Source organism: Chroicocephalus ridibundus, chromosome 2 (genome assembly GCF_963924245.1).
Source record: "Chroicocephalus ridibundus chromosome 2, bChrRid1.1, whole genome shotgun sequence".
Classification (NCBI taxonomy): domain Eukaryota; kingdom Metazoa; phylum Chordata; class Aves; order Charadriiformes; family Laridae; genus Chroicocephalus; species Chroicocephalus ridibundus.
In genome coordinates, this window is record NC_086285.1 from 20,179,469 (window position 1) to 20,194,298 (window position 14,830).

General features: G+C 43.3%; 1 protein-coding gene and 1 long non-coding RNA gene across 2 annotated transcripts; both read right to left on the minus strand.

The window, feature by feature from the left end:
* Positions 1–1,270: 1,270 nt before the first annotated feature.
* OTUD1 (OTU deubiquitinase 1) lies at positions 1,271–4,084 on the minus strand. Its single transcript, XM_063324668.1, has one exon. The coding sequence runs from the start codon at positions 3,818–3,820 to the stop codon at positions 2,492–2,494; it is 1,329 nt and encodes a 442-aa protein (XP_063180738.1). The 5' UTR covers positions 3,821–4,084; the 3' UTR covers positions 1,271–2,491.
* A 3,206-nt stretch (positions 4,085–7,290) lies between these two features.
* Positions 7,291–12,212, minus strand: LOC134510580 (uncharacterized). The gene is made up of 3 exons (XR_010069665.1): positions 12,003–12,212; positions 10,252–10,345; positions 7,291–10,164 (listed from the first exon to the last, which is right to left on the minus strand). It is a non-coding gene; the product is annotated as an uncharacterized LOC134510580 (long non-coding RNA).
* Positions 12,213–14,830: the final 2,618 nt, after the last annotated feature.

The following is a 14,830-nucleotide window of genomic DNA, read 5'->3' on the forward strand; positions in this document are numbered from 1 at the left end:
TTTATGGGTGTTTCTAAGGTTTGTGCCACAGGACACAAAGAAAAATTGTAATCACAATTCATAATATAGCCCCAAACGGTAATATTAAAAGACCTAAATGAAATGGGTATTTTTTTAAAGTGTGGGACATTGACCACTTTGAATGACTTCATCATATCCAACCCAAAACCTGGGCAGTTTGGATACAAAGGTTTTAATCAGTCAAGCACATCTCTGGTACTTAGTGATGCTGTATTAGTATTTTTGTGCCTGAGTAGCCGTTTTCCTCATTAACTATCTCTGTTCCCCATGAACACAACCATATCTGCATCTTTGCCTTGCTCTCACCTCAGAACTCAGCTTTCCAGAGATTCAGTGAAGTTAAGCAGTACTGGACTAGCAAGACTGGTTTTTTCCACCATCATTTGACCTTTAAAGAAAAAGCATGATTGTGCCTGAAGAAAACGGGGAAACATAGCCTGCATTTACCAATATTTGGGAAGTAACATACTAGATTTATTGAAATCTACTCTTTGCATCACATAAAACAGTACCAGCTGCAGCTCTTTATCGTAACTGTGCTCAATTAAGACTGCTGTATTTCAGCTATTCAGTCCATTTTTAATCCTAGTTTTAACCCAGTACCCTTCTGTCATTTAACGATGGCCTTCTAGTATTTTTAGAGATCAGGGGTGGATTTGTAAATGCACGCACGCACAGTTTAACAACTTGCAAGGCATTTCCGTCTTGTAAAGGGAGCAAAAAGCTGTATTTCCTTATGACATTCCCTCTATTCAAGTAACAAGAGGGTTGCCAAGGTATCACTGGTGACTGGGCAAACCTAAAACCATTTTGGGACTGGCTGCAGAATGAGGATTCCCAGTTCCTGAAGTCCAAGCCCAAGTGTGCACGGCCCAGCAGCCAGCTGGCTGATCACAACCACTGATCTTACCAGCCCAAGCACCGTGCTTGGGAACCCCTCTACTTGTAAGGCATATTAATACACAAAAATGTTTCTCATTGGCAAAGAGATACGCTAGTATCTCCTTAAGTTACAAAAGAATTACAGATACTGTCTTCAAATGCTCCCATTTCTTCCACATATTCACAGACATCAGAATCATCAGTGGTTCAGAATTGCACAGTACCATGCCCCTTCTTCCCACCTCTGAATTGGCGAAACCTTCATTGGGGAAACTAAGGCAGAAAAGCTAAATAAAGGGTTTTGGGAACCCACTTGCAGTTCTTCACCACACCAGGAATGCAAAAGGTGGGAAAAGAAGAGCACGAGTAAAATTATACTCTTTATTCATTCCATTTTAGCTGTGAATATTCCTATTATACAAATACAGTATAAATTCCAAAATCACAATATATTACAAAATAAAAAAGTACAAACTGCATTACTTAATAAATATATCTAACAAGTTAATCAGAAAGTAGAAGAGACAGAATTCAGATTGGAAACATTTAAATGTTTGACCCAGCAAACCATACAAACCTCAATTTAAATATTTTTTTTTCCTTTTAAACCATAATGTAGAACACCATTCCTGATTTATTAGAAAAAAAACATCAAGTGAATAAAATGTTGTGATCAGATAACGATTTGTTGGTGCAACACCAGTGCAAAAAAAAGAAGCAGGGCTTATACAAAAGACACCATAACCCCAGAAACGAGAATACAAACACCGAGGTGCAGCCAAGGCAATTATTGCCAAAGCAGGAGACTATTATCTAGTCACAACATTCTATTGCAAGTTAATGTTCTGTTATTACAGATAAATAATACAAATGGAGCAGAGGGTGAGCCAGCCAGGCAACAAGAAGCCAGTTTACTCAAAACAGTAACGAAATACAGAAGAGTCAATTGCTCCCTGTACTGTTCACGTGTAGCTGCATTCCAACTGGCTCAAAGGACCTGTTCTGTGCTCCAGGCAGAGAAAGCAACTGTTCTGAAAAGCCGTCTTTTCATACTTTGCTGCACTTTTACAAAAACCATTGTTTTAGTTTTGCAAGAAAACACCCACGATGCTTTCATCAATTAGGGAGGTTCAGTTTGACATCAACTTCATTTGGTAAAAATATAAGGTTTATGGGTAAAAAACACAGCAAAAAATAGCTGTTACATCATAAGCCTTATTTACAAAAACTGTTTACAAACATTTTTGGCCATACAGCTGAAAGCCAGATACTAATGTAAGATGTAGAAGATGGAGGTAACAGTTTAAAAATATTGTGCAAAAAATACATTCTTATAGAAAAGAGAGAAGACAGTGGGGAGGGGAGACACAAGCATACACGGAAAATCTGCTTGCAAATAATCCGAGGCTACGTTTTTACAACAGAATACTACAGACATATTCGCATTTATCCCCCCAAATCTACAAGTCCTTCGCAGTCTGGGGTGCTGCTGCTTCATTAAGGATTAAGGCATCACCATCACAGCCAGCACACCTTCTGTCTGTCTCGGTCCCTGCAGCAAAGCTCCCAGCCTGCGGCCCAGGAGGTCTCAGGAGCAGGCATTCTGCTCAATGTACATCTTGGACAAGGACACCGCCATGGACTTGGCCAGCTCCTCATCCCGTCTGCGCTGTACCTGAGTCTGTCTGCACCAGGCCTCATACTCCGGGTTGGGGTACACGCAGTCCAGCACAGCATCGTAGTGCCCATTGCTAAGCCAGCTCAGCCAGATACTGGGCCGTGTCGGGTCCTCGGGCCCCAGGTAGTGAACCATGGTGGAAACGGTGGGGCTCTCGGGCCGGCCGCCCGTGGTGAGGTGGATGTTCACGTTCAGCATCTGCCCCATGGCCAGCAGCTCCGGGTAGCCGGCCCAGGCCCCGTCCTGGGCGGCGCCGATGAGGAACTCTCCCACGTCGCCCTCGATGATGGGGTTGAAGTGGTCCAGGTGGTCGGCGATGTAGTGGACGGTCTGCTCGCGGAGCTCGCCGTGCAGCCGCTGGTCCCCGTACACCGCCTTGCAGACGGCGCGGTAGAGGCAGTTCCCGTCGGGGATGATGTGGAAGCGGAACCGGCCCTTCTGCCGCAGGTACTTGTCCTGCTTCTCCACCTCGGCCAGGTACAGCGCCAGCTTCTCGCTGCGCTCCGGCCTGCCGCCCGGCCCCCTGCGCACACCGGCACCCCCGGCGCCCTCCTCCTCCTCCTCCCCGACGGCCGGGGGGCCGCCGGCGGGCTGCGCCTGGCCGACGCTCCTCTCGGCGGGGCGACAGCCGGGGACCAGCCCGGGCTGGCCGCCGGCGGCCGCCGCCTGCAGCGCCTGGCAGTGCTCGCTGAGGCGCAGGCTGCGGTTGCTGGGCTCTTCGGCGGGCGGCGGCGGGGCGGCGGCCGGGCCGTCCCCCCCGGCCTGCCGCATGCTCTCCAGGATGCCCTCCAGCCAGGCGCGGCTGCGCGGCGAGGCCGGCACCAGCTCGCCGGGGGCCTCGGCTCGCTGCACGATGCGGATGGGCACGATCCGCTCCAGCGGCCGCCGCCGGCTGACGGTGACCTGGGCGCAGGAGCTGTACTGCGGGCCGCCCGCCGGCCGCCCGCCGGGCCCCGCCGCGGGGCCGCTGGGCATCACCTCCAGGCAGGAGGAGAAGGCGGGCATGGTGGCGGCGCTGCTGCTGCTGCTTCCCCCCCCGGGAACGAAGCCGGCCTTTGCGGGGCTCTCGGCGGATGGGCTGGGGCCCGCGGCGTCGGCGGCGCTCGGTGCCTCCGCGGAGGGGGGTCCCGGCGACAGGGAGACCTTGAAGACACCGGCGGCGCTCGGCGGGGCGGCTGTGGCGGCGGCGGCCGTCCCACCCGCCGGGTAGTGGGTGATCACGGAGCTGTAGAGCTGCATCCTCGGCTCCCCGCGGGCGGCGCTTTATAGGAGGCGCCGGGGCGGGGAGCGGCGGCGGGGGCCGCGCTGGGGCTGCAGAAGCGGATGAGCCGCCCGGGTAAAAATAAACAAGGGCATCACCCACCTGCCCCCCCCGATCCCCCCCCGCCTTCCCCCGCCGCCGCCCCGCCCCTGCGCGCCCCGCTGCCGGCCGGGCCCCGCGGCGGCGGCAATTCCGACTGCGCCACCAGCGCCCCCGGCCCGGCCCCCCCGCCGCGCTCCGGCCCTTCTGGAAGCTGCTGGAGGCCGGGGGCGGGGGCGGGGACAGGGCCGGGGGGCGGGGCCGGGGCCGGGCCCGGGCCGTGTTTACCTCAGGGCCGAGGCACGTTGGAATGTGCGGGGAGGGGGGCGGGGCCGCTGACGTCCAACATCTTGGCTCCGCCCCGCCCGGCCCCTGGCGGAAGGGGATGGCGGCGCGGGGCGGTTCGTCCCTGAGCGGCGGCGGGACTGAGGGGCAGGGGGCTGGGGTGTGTGCGCTGCCGTGTCCTCCGGGGGATCCGGGCCTCAGAGCGGGGTCCACTCGCATGTCCTCTGAGGGATCCGGGCATGAGAGGGAGGGGTCCACTCCAGTGTCCCCTGGGGGTGTCCGGGCCTGTGGTGTGGGAGGTCATCTGCCGTGTCGTCTGGGGCTGCGAGCCTGAAAGGACTCCGCTGCCCTGCTCGCTGCAGGGTCTGGGCCTGAGGGGGGGTCCCCTCCCCTGTGTCCCAGCGAGGGGCGAGTGGTGTGTGGAGGACCTGGCCTTTGGCCTGGTCTGGCCTGGCCTGGCCCAGGCTGGGCTTTCCCACATAGGACTGGGGTCATGCGCGCCAGCCACTGCTGGAGAGAAGGCTGATGGAGGCCGGTGCACCGGTCTGAGGAGTGTTTCTGGGAGAAATGCCTGCTCTCTTTCCTGTGTTGGGCAGTCAGCATGTAACTTAGGCTCCGCTGAGCTGGCTACTAACCATGAAATCATTTGATAACGGGAAGAGTTGAGGAAACTTCAAAGAGGGGAACACGGCATTGGGTGTTCTTGGGGGCCGGCCTGGGGAATGCCGCAGAAGGTCACGAAAGCAATTTCTCATGAGACAATTTGTCAGCCAAGCATTTTGATTTTTAGACTTGACCATCACGTATAAATTATTGGAGATGTTCTACCCACGTTGTTGTTGTATCCACATTATTGTTGAAAAGGAATGAATGTTTCTGACTACGTATAATCAGTGCCATGATTCATCATTTGCAGCTGGGGTAGGAATAATCTTCATTCATTAGTTTTCTGGCAGTCACTGGCCCAAGCTGCTATTTGTCCACCTGTAATCCTACTTCGGAAAATGTAGTGCATGCATACATAAAAAGTATGATGTAAATCATCACATAATAACAGGAGAGACCAGATTTAAAATATAGGTCTCACTAAGATCATTGATAATTGGTTTATTAGTGCCTGTAGTGTCTTAAAATTAAGCTATGTCTTTTAGCCTTAGCTGTGGTATAAATAAAGTCATCTCTAACCCTTTGTCCATGAACGATGACGTTATCCATACAGACTGGGTTTGATTATGATCTGACAGGCATGCTGACCAAGAAATACCAGTTTATACTATGATCAAATGTTAACACAGACATTTATTCCTACCAAAATGGAAAAAAAAAAGGTATTGATATATGTAATTTCAAAGCGATATTTAAAAAATCTTCTGGATTCCATCCCACAGTGTCAGATATCTTTGGAAAAGTTCTAGTAATCCACATAGATTGCAGAACTTTAAAAAAACAACCAAACAACCAAACCCCCTCTATTTGGATATTCCAAAAAATTTCTTTTCTTTGTTCCATTTACATTAATTAAAAAGAGGTAACGAAGAGGATCACTTGCAACAGACTGCAATGTCAAAAATAATTGTTTCTTTGGAGCCTTGGTTGTCTTTTGGATCCATGTCCAGGAATCTATTTTCTATCTTCAGTCTCTGCAGCTGATTTGAGGGCTACCAGCAATACAATATAGAATTTAGTTCTCTTTACACAGAAAACATTCTGATCCCCTCAGCTAACTTGCATTTTTTAGGAAAAATGCTGAAATCCTTCATGCTAAAATGTGTGGATATTTTGGGAACAGTTTTCACATCTGCCTTACTTTTTTATTCTGGACAAACCATGGCAGCTAAATCTATGCATGATTGGGAATCTCTGAACAAAAACTTTACAGAGTAAATATATATCCAAAATTACTGCCTCTGAAATCGAAACATAAGAGGTGTATCAGGTATGAATCGAAGTCCAAACGCCCTGACTTACCTGCTACTGGCAGCAAGTTGATATATTTAGAACAAATGGTGATGGGCATTACCCCAGAGCATTTCTGGCAGCCTGTAAAGGGGGATAAGATATTACAACTGCTCTGAAATTACAGAGTGACTCTTGTATTTCAGAATGTTCAGAACTTTGTTTTAAATATAGCTTGTGAGATCAGTCGGCAAGTTTTTATTTCTGGACTAATCATTGCTTAGAGAGGAATATGTATTGATCAAGTAGTGGTAAATTGAAATTGTTCCTCCTTGAAATGAAGGCTGGAGCAAAGGGAAAATTCCTGTTTTACTTCTTAGTCAAAACTTGACAAGGTGTATTTCCAAGTTAAAATGTATTCTGGTATATTTGTAGGTGATTTAATGTAAAATCACTGTAAGTTGCCCACTCCTAGGGGGTTCTAAATGTGCCAGTAGCTGTTCATTTTGGGTTTGTTCGTTGTTATTATAATAAAGATGTACATTACTTCATGCTCACCAGTCCTTCTGCCTACTTTTTTTGTTTTAAAAAAGATAGCTCTGTTTTTGCCCAGTGAACTTCTCTGTCTCCTAGTAAATGCCAGAGCTGACTGCAGGATGGTGCGTTTAACGTCTTAAATAGTCTGGTAACGGGGAGAGGGAGAGAGAGGCAGCTCTTTCTGTTAGAGAATAGTAGATGGATCCAACAGAATAAGAGCACTTCTGTCATGAGTGCTGCATTTTGAATACCCAGTACTGCTATTTTCTTTCTTCCAGGATATTACGGAAACTCCCACTAATGACTGTTCTGCCTCTCCAAAACCATAGGTTATTTGTAACAGTGGCACATTGACCGGTGGGCAGCTGTTTAATTCTGATTGCTAGTTACAATGAGGTATGATGCTTGTGGTGCTTCATTTGAGGCAAGAAACAGATTTATTATGTATGCCCAAATTACCATCATGTTAGTATTCTCATGCTCTACTATAGCATATTCTGGACCAAAAAAAAAATTGTTTATCTCTGAAAAAAAAATCCAAGGAGTATCCTGAAATACATGCTAAAGATGCCAGCAATTTTTGGTAATGGTTGCAGAGATTGTTCTTTTATTCTCTTTTCATTTATAAACAGATGTAACATCTTTCCTAAGGAATTTTCAGTTAAAATGCACATAGTAAGCTTGCTAATAAGGTTAAAACACAATCAAAATCTGTTACTAGGTAACTGAGAGACACAACAAACATTTATACCACTGTCCTAGTGTTAATAGTAAGCTACGTTTAACATCTTTATTACCTCCCATGTGCAATCAATGGAAAGAGAAGCTCAGCTTGGTGTGTTTTACCTGTGGTGTTATTAAATGCTGACAGTGTAACGTAACCAAACATTTTCCATAACTGAGCACCCAGAGTTAGTCACACATACTTGCCCTGGGTGGAATCCAGTCCCTCTGGATGATCAATGACAAAAATCCCATTGAACGGCTGCAGCACAAGCATCTCATGGCCAGTGTTGAGCTTTCATACCAGCAGTTACCAGAAATCAGCACTTACCTAAAAGATTATTTTCACAGATGTCTGACATCTGGCGTTAACAATAATGTCCTAAACAGTGGTCTGCTGCAGAGGGGAACATTCAAGTGCTATGAATACAGTTCTTGTGAAAAAGAAATTTTAAGGAAGAATTTGAATGTCTTCAATGCAAGGGTATCTGTAAAAGACAGATTGTGCCTTTAGTGCCTTTTGCTAATGGAAGATGGGTTTTGCTCTTTCTCTGAGCTGCATGTAGAGCTGCTGTTGATCAGGGAAAAACTAAACTTTGCTTTAGTGTGGCCTGGATACAACACACCATGCAGACTGATTGCTTCCAGCATATTCCTGCATTTCCCACTTGTGTCACTTCTGCCTGGGTGTTGTGGCCTCACAGGCACTAGAGGGGTTTGGAAAGCCAGGAGAACACAGTATGGAGGTGCTTTTCACCCTCTTCTGTAGGTTAACCTTCCTGGGCTTCTGGCTTACTCCTTACAGGGTAATGTACAGTCCTTTGCTAATACAGAATAGATCTCAGAAAAATCTCTGCAGTAATAAAGCATAAACATCTCCTGTGGTTGAAGTTTCTCCTGACTGACTGTTATCACTGGTTACGCTGCACATTCCAGGAATTGTTGAGATTGTTTAGAAGGCAAAGCGTGATCACAAAAACAGCTGTGGAACAACAGTGGTATTCACTGACGTAAAACAAGATGCCTGAGAGTGGAACTACTTTTAACTTTAATGTGTAGTAGATACGTGATTGACATAGAAGGAACAAATTAATTACATCACCAGGAACATTTGTTAGTGAAGAAGGGAGAAGTTAGTTTAAATGATGTATTGAATGACACTGAATAAGCGTTTCCACTGCTTTTTTTTTTATGCTAACATAACAGCCCTCAGCCAAAGATATTTCTGGCTGAAATATTTAATGAATTAATAGCTCTTTGTACGTAACTGGAAAATGAAATGTTTATTAATAGTTTGAAGAGGTATATCAAGGACAAAATTTTAAAATTATTAGAAAATAGAAGTATCTATCAAAGATCTTCCAATACAGAGAAGAAATACATATAAGTTGGAACTAGAAGGAACTTCCTGAATCATCAGTTTTATCCTCTATTGCCTGCAGGTGCTCATATCGTATCATACCATCTCACATCATTTCTTTCATAAAATTATGAAGTTACAGGTAACTTCTTCGGGGTATAGTTAATGAACCTGTAAAGATGTCACAAGCCAACAGCACTGGCAAAAGAACCAATTTTGCTCTTTCCCACTCCCAGTCTCTTTTTTTATTCTTCTGATGCTGTTTTGTGATGCCTTAAGTGTTGGTGTTGATATTAACCAGGCTACCTACTTTGTTCATCCCTAAATGTATCACTAACATTAAAAGGAGAGAAAGTGTATCCACACTTAACTTCTGAGGTGTGAATACGCTGCATAAAACAAGGGCTGTGTCTCGGAGAGCTTTGCCTCACAATTTGTTGTTCAGCTTCTGCTGTACTGTGATGTTAAAATCTTATTAAAATCCTATCCACTGTATGGGTGCACTAGTCATTAGAGATGTAACCCATGCTATGACATCACATGGCAAGAGTTCGTGGAAAAAGGGCTGTTGGTGATAAATATAGACATTTGCTCATATCTCAAGGTCTTGGGCGGTATCCCGCTTGATAAGCGAGTCTCTAAATGTGAATGATGACGCAGGTCACGTCTCTCATTTCTACTCAGAAGTGTAGATGGCATTTGCGGTGGTCATTGTGCATTGAGCCTTAAGATGCTACCAAAAAAAAGGGATCTACAATACCGTTTCCTCTGAAAAAAACCTAGTGGTAATAATGTGATTTAACCAACCTTTATAATGTGTATGACATTTTGAAAGGGTTATCTTCTCTATATTAATAAACCTTACAAGCTATAAAAGCGGTTACAATGTCTATATTCTGGTATCAGTTATAGGAAATTAAATAGTCACAACCTCTCCCTTTCATATTGGTTAAAGGCAAATTTAGGGTTGAGGAAAGTAGGTATTTTGGCTAACACCAAGAGCAGAACAGAGTTCTGACAAGGACAGACTGTGAAGGAGGTAGGGGAAGTGGGCAATACAGAAGCAGGGAATCACCACTCACAATTCCAAGAAATATTATTAATAGATTAATCTTGATAGAAACTGTGAGCATAAAATAACTGTGGTAGAAAAGAAGGTGCAATACTGCCTGCTCTTGAAGTGAAAAAAGTACTCCGGTGAGGTAGCAAGTAGCCAGCACTTCCACATGTGGTCTCGCAACAGAGAGGCTTTGGAAACAGCCTGGGTCAATGGGGGGAGTCATCCCTTCTCTCCTCCACAACCTTGCAACGCACACCTTTCCCCACCTTTCTGCCGTCAGCGAGCAGCAAAAGGAGGAATCGGCGCTTCCCACAGAGAGGTGAGTGTCGCAGAAAACCACATTTCATCATGCATGTTTTGAGAGTCATGGAATAGCAGGTAATTACACTAACCGGCTCTGTTGTTCCACTGCCGAGTCCTTCCTGTGGGAAAGGGCTGTGGTTACCTGCTACATAACCAGCTCAGCGAGTCGTGTCCTGGCCCTGATGAAACATAGGCAGAAAACTTACCTCATCACAATTAAAAGCCTGCTCTGTTTCCATCTGTGTAGCACAGAGCTAACTGTTATGGCAAGGTCAGATCACAGCTGTTTAACTCCACTGCCTAATGAGAAAAAATAACGCAGGTAGAGCCATTAGAGAGGAGGGGTGACATCGATTCATCCTGACTGATGTCCTACTCTGTGTAAATAATTAAACCTTTCCTAACCTAGTTTTCCATACCTAAATGTACAATATGGAATTATTTTTCTGATTTGACATTTTCAAAGTTCTAATATAGCAGGAAACAATGTAAAAGGGCATTTATAACAAGGAGCCCAAATCTGAAGTAATTTTCACTGGAAGAAGGCAGGAACAGCTACACCCCAGTTAGCGGATTTATACCCGTAACTCCAATCAGAATGGCATCTTAATTTAGTTAGCTTGAAATACAACATAGTGTTTCAGTATTTACTCAAGCTTAATTGAAACATTACAATTGTTATAAAGCAGCACTAGTTGTAAGAGTTACATTAGTGGTACATGAAAAGATAAACATTCTTCGAGTTGTTATTTATATGCAAGCACAATTTTATGAAAACTAAGAGTTAATCAATTCATAATTCAGAGTAAGAATCCCAAATATAATCAGGTTAATGTGCATTTTGTGAATTTGATATAAACTTGCTATTGGAAATTTAGTACATCTTATCTTGCTGTACCTAAATAAAGTTTCTGATACTGCATCGTACAAGGCATTGCCAAACCAACGAAGACAGGGATTAGAACAAGAAATAAAAGGTGGTGATAGGCCTGTCTAGGGGAGAGACAACTGAAGATAATTTAAAGGAATTGTTACACTGAAATCCATCTTAGGAGTGACCTTAATATTTTCATTAATTACACTGGCAGTTAGTGTGCTACTGACTTTCATTAATAACTCAGAGCTGAGCCGCATTTTTACAACAAAGATTTTTGAAACATCATATGGGAAACTTTTGAGGACTAGAGATGGAATTGCTTATGTGACTAGATGAAATTCAACAGTGCAAAATGAAAGATCATCCACCTGGTGGCTGGTCATTATTTCTGTTATTAGCAGAATCTCATCTGTGGGAAACCATCAGGACAGGAGAAGGACCCACAGGTGCTATTCTACTGCAGAATCGCCGTAGTTTCTGATGTGATGTAGCTTTCTAAAGGACAAATAGGATCCTAGAACAGAGCAGGTGAGAACATATCCAAAATAAACAAGTATTTCTTCTAGAAAGGACTTGTGCGACTTCAGCTGGAATACTGTATGCATTTCTGGTCAACATTGCTTAGGGATGTTGAATCTTGACTGGAATGGGAGCAAAGGGGAATTAAAATGATCAGGGCATGGGCAACTGTCTAACAAGAGGAGACTAACTGTTCTTGGCTTGCGTTATCTAATGAAGGTTGAGAATGGACCTCTATAAATACACCACAGATTAAATACTAGGGAGTGAGAAGAGCTCGTTAAGTTAAAGGACAGTGCTGGCCAAAAAGAAATGGATACAAACTGGCAATGAATAAATTAAGTCTTGATTCACAGCCTTGGTTTTCAGATATGACATAACTGCAACTAACTTTATTAAAGGATCCTGGTAACGAAATACTAGCAGCAGCATGGTGAAATCGGGATGGCCTATGAATGTCAGGACCATTATGGCTTAATGATAACAGTAGGGCAATAGCTTGGTAAAGACTTTGATCTTAATGTGCAACCAAATCTCGTCCCACTTCTTTGTTCCATTTACCTGTTTCCTGGGGGTTTATGATCCGTCATTCTCTCCCCCTGCAAATACAGCTCTCTTCTGAACATGCTGCTACACTTTTTTCTTCCAAATTGTCCAAAGAATTTGTCTAATTAGTTTAAACAATAAGCAATTCTCTCTTATGAAGTTTGCTGCTGCTTTATCAGGCTTGCAGAAGGATCTGTATGTCTGAAGATCTGTTCAGTTTTTCCAACAAAGCCGGTGAGAATAAAACAGATACATTGTATTTCTCTTCTGTCAACGAACAGGGTTCAGATGAGGAAAAATAGGAAATGTGTATGGCTTTAATTGTCATACTTGTACTGTGACCCACTCTAACTTAGAAAATTAGCTGCTTCTCTGAAATACAGGACTAAGAGATTTTGGGTTGTAAGAAAAAATATCAAGAACTGCTAGCACATGAACCTGGTTACCTTGGAGACTCAGTCAGAAATTAATGAGCCGACATTAACTCTATGACTTCGGTCAAAGGAGACCGAATTTGTAAAATGATCAAAATTAGAATCTGAAGCAAAACCTGAGCTTTATTGTGCATTGTCAGTTCCATCCTGTCACTGAATCGGAACATTTCCGGACAAAGACACAGACAAGAGACATCAGGAACAGCCACAGAAACTTTGTTGTTCCATTCTAATATAGTGGACAGGACACAAACCAGGGGCAAGTAGGATCTCATTTTCAAAGACTACAACTAAACTCATTTTGCAAAGTTAAAAGCAGTATTTTATTATGCCATAAATACTATTCTTTAAGATTTGGCACCCGTACCATTCCAAATCCATTTTCAGCAGCTCCTAACTGGGTTAAAATACCATTAAATCCATTTCAGGGAATTTGGTGAATGAAAATTATAAACAAATAACTTTTCATTATTATCTCAATAGAATCAATAGCTGGCCTTGCCCAGGCTAGACAGCAAAGACATTTCTAAATAAACAAGATTATTATGACTGCAGTAGATAATTAGGGTGTGAAGCATCGAGCTTCTCAACATAAAGATAGTAGTTAGAATAGTTAGGACCAGACTGTAATCAAAAATCAGAAAACAACCAACACAGGATGAAGTATATCATAAACAAAGTGTTGATTTTTTCAGTGTTTTTCAGTGTTCATAAATAAATGTGAATCTTCTGATCAGATCCTCTAACGGATACAACTTGCTCCTTTTATATGCATCGAAGCAATATTTCGGATTAAGAAAACATGTTTTCTTAACCTGTAATCCAATTCCTATGTCATAAAAACTTTGATGTAATTTTTGGCAGTTTTTGCCACATCATGCAATAGCCTATGTTAATAAATTTTTTATCTGTTTCCAATGGCAAATTAGACTTTTTCCCAAACCAAAATGCACTCTTCTCTACATTATTATTGTTGGAAGGTGACCTAGAAGACAGGTTTTACAAATGGTCTTTTTAAACCAAGTAACAATTTCTGTCTTTCACTCAATTACCATTATCATTTTTCTACCTGAAAGAAAACATCTAATACCTGAGTTACAAGTATCAGACTATTACTCAGCACGTGACTTAATATTGAAATCTCCCTTTTTATATTAAGTATCATTTGTGAATGTATTGATGATATCTCCTGTACTATATCTATCTTCTTAAATTTCTGACCAATTACGTTTTACTAGTATAAAGAAATCATTATTTTATCTGTTTCCAGCTTGAGCTCGAGGAAAAGAATAAATCTAGCATTTAATTTTATCTTGGCAGTTTGTATCACTTTCCATATTTCTTCTGGGGATGAAATGAGATTGCAGAAAAGGTGCAATTAATAAAATTATTTTCATTCTTGAAAATAAAGGCACATTTTTTTCTATCAGCCAGAAGAATCCCTGACACTTTTGTGGATTCACAGAAGCTGAAATGTTTTTTTCCATGCTAATCACTCCAAATATTGCAAATGGTGATTTATTCTTTCAGATAAAGGCACGTGAGTCTGTAACCTGGTCCATAAAAATTATGTATCACAGTGAACAGACATAGGTGTTAATCCTAGCAAAATTCAATCCATTAGAAGCAATCATCCTGTTTAAAAAGCCTTACAATTTCTATTAGATAACTCATTATTTTACTTCTATATTTATAGAGTCATGCCGCATTGATGTGATGTTTGATATTAAACGCTTGCCATCTCTCTAGGTGTAACTTCAGTTCAAGTAAAGCTGAAGTGATTTTTAGTGTAAATGCTAGTAATTATTGAGATCAAAGAGCACTACAGATCAAATAGTGTGTTCAAACACAGATTAATAACTGTATAGTTTTTCCAGCTAGCTCATACTCACTGATGGACTTCTATCCAGGAAGAGTTATGAGAAAATTATGCATCGTGTTTGGTCATCACACTGTTGCCTCCTAACCGTGTGAAAACTAGAATGTCAAAGTGTAAGTTCAGTATCACAGTGAAAGCAAACACGCCACTCCTAATAGCTTATACTCATCTTCAACATCACCTTCTTTTATCCCGCAGTCATAAACTGCCTGCCTGGGATTTTTTCTTCTTCTACCTCCATCACCTAACCTGCTATTCTGGTTTTCCTCCACATTTTCTTTTCATTCTCATGTAGCTTTAAAAGATCATCTGAACTTCTCACCTCTGATTTCAAACACACTGGAAGAGGGAGACGTGGATGAAGTTCAGGATGGTCAGCATGTGCTGGGAATTGTTGCATTTGGCTGCCACGTTATATGCAGTATTCTCTGAAACGTGCCATGATGTGGGGAAAGTGTTTCTTGACCCAACAATAATTCACCTGCAGTGCATGAACTCTCCTCAGATAATTACTCTCCAGTGAGGATCTA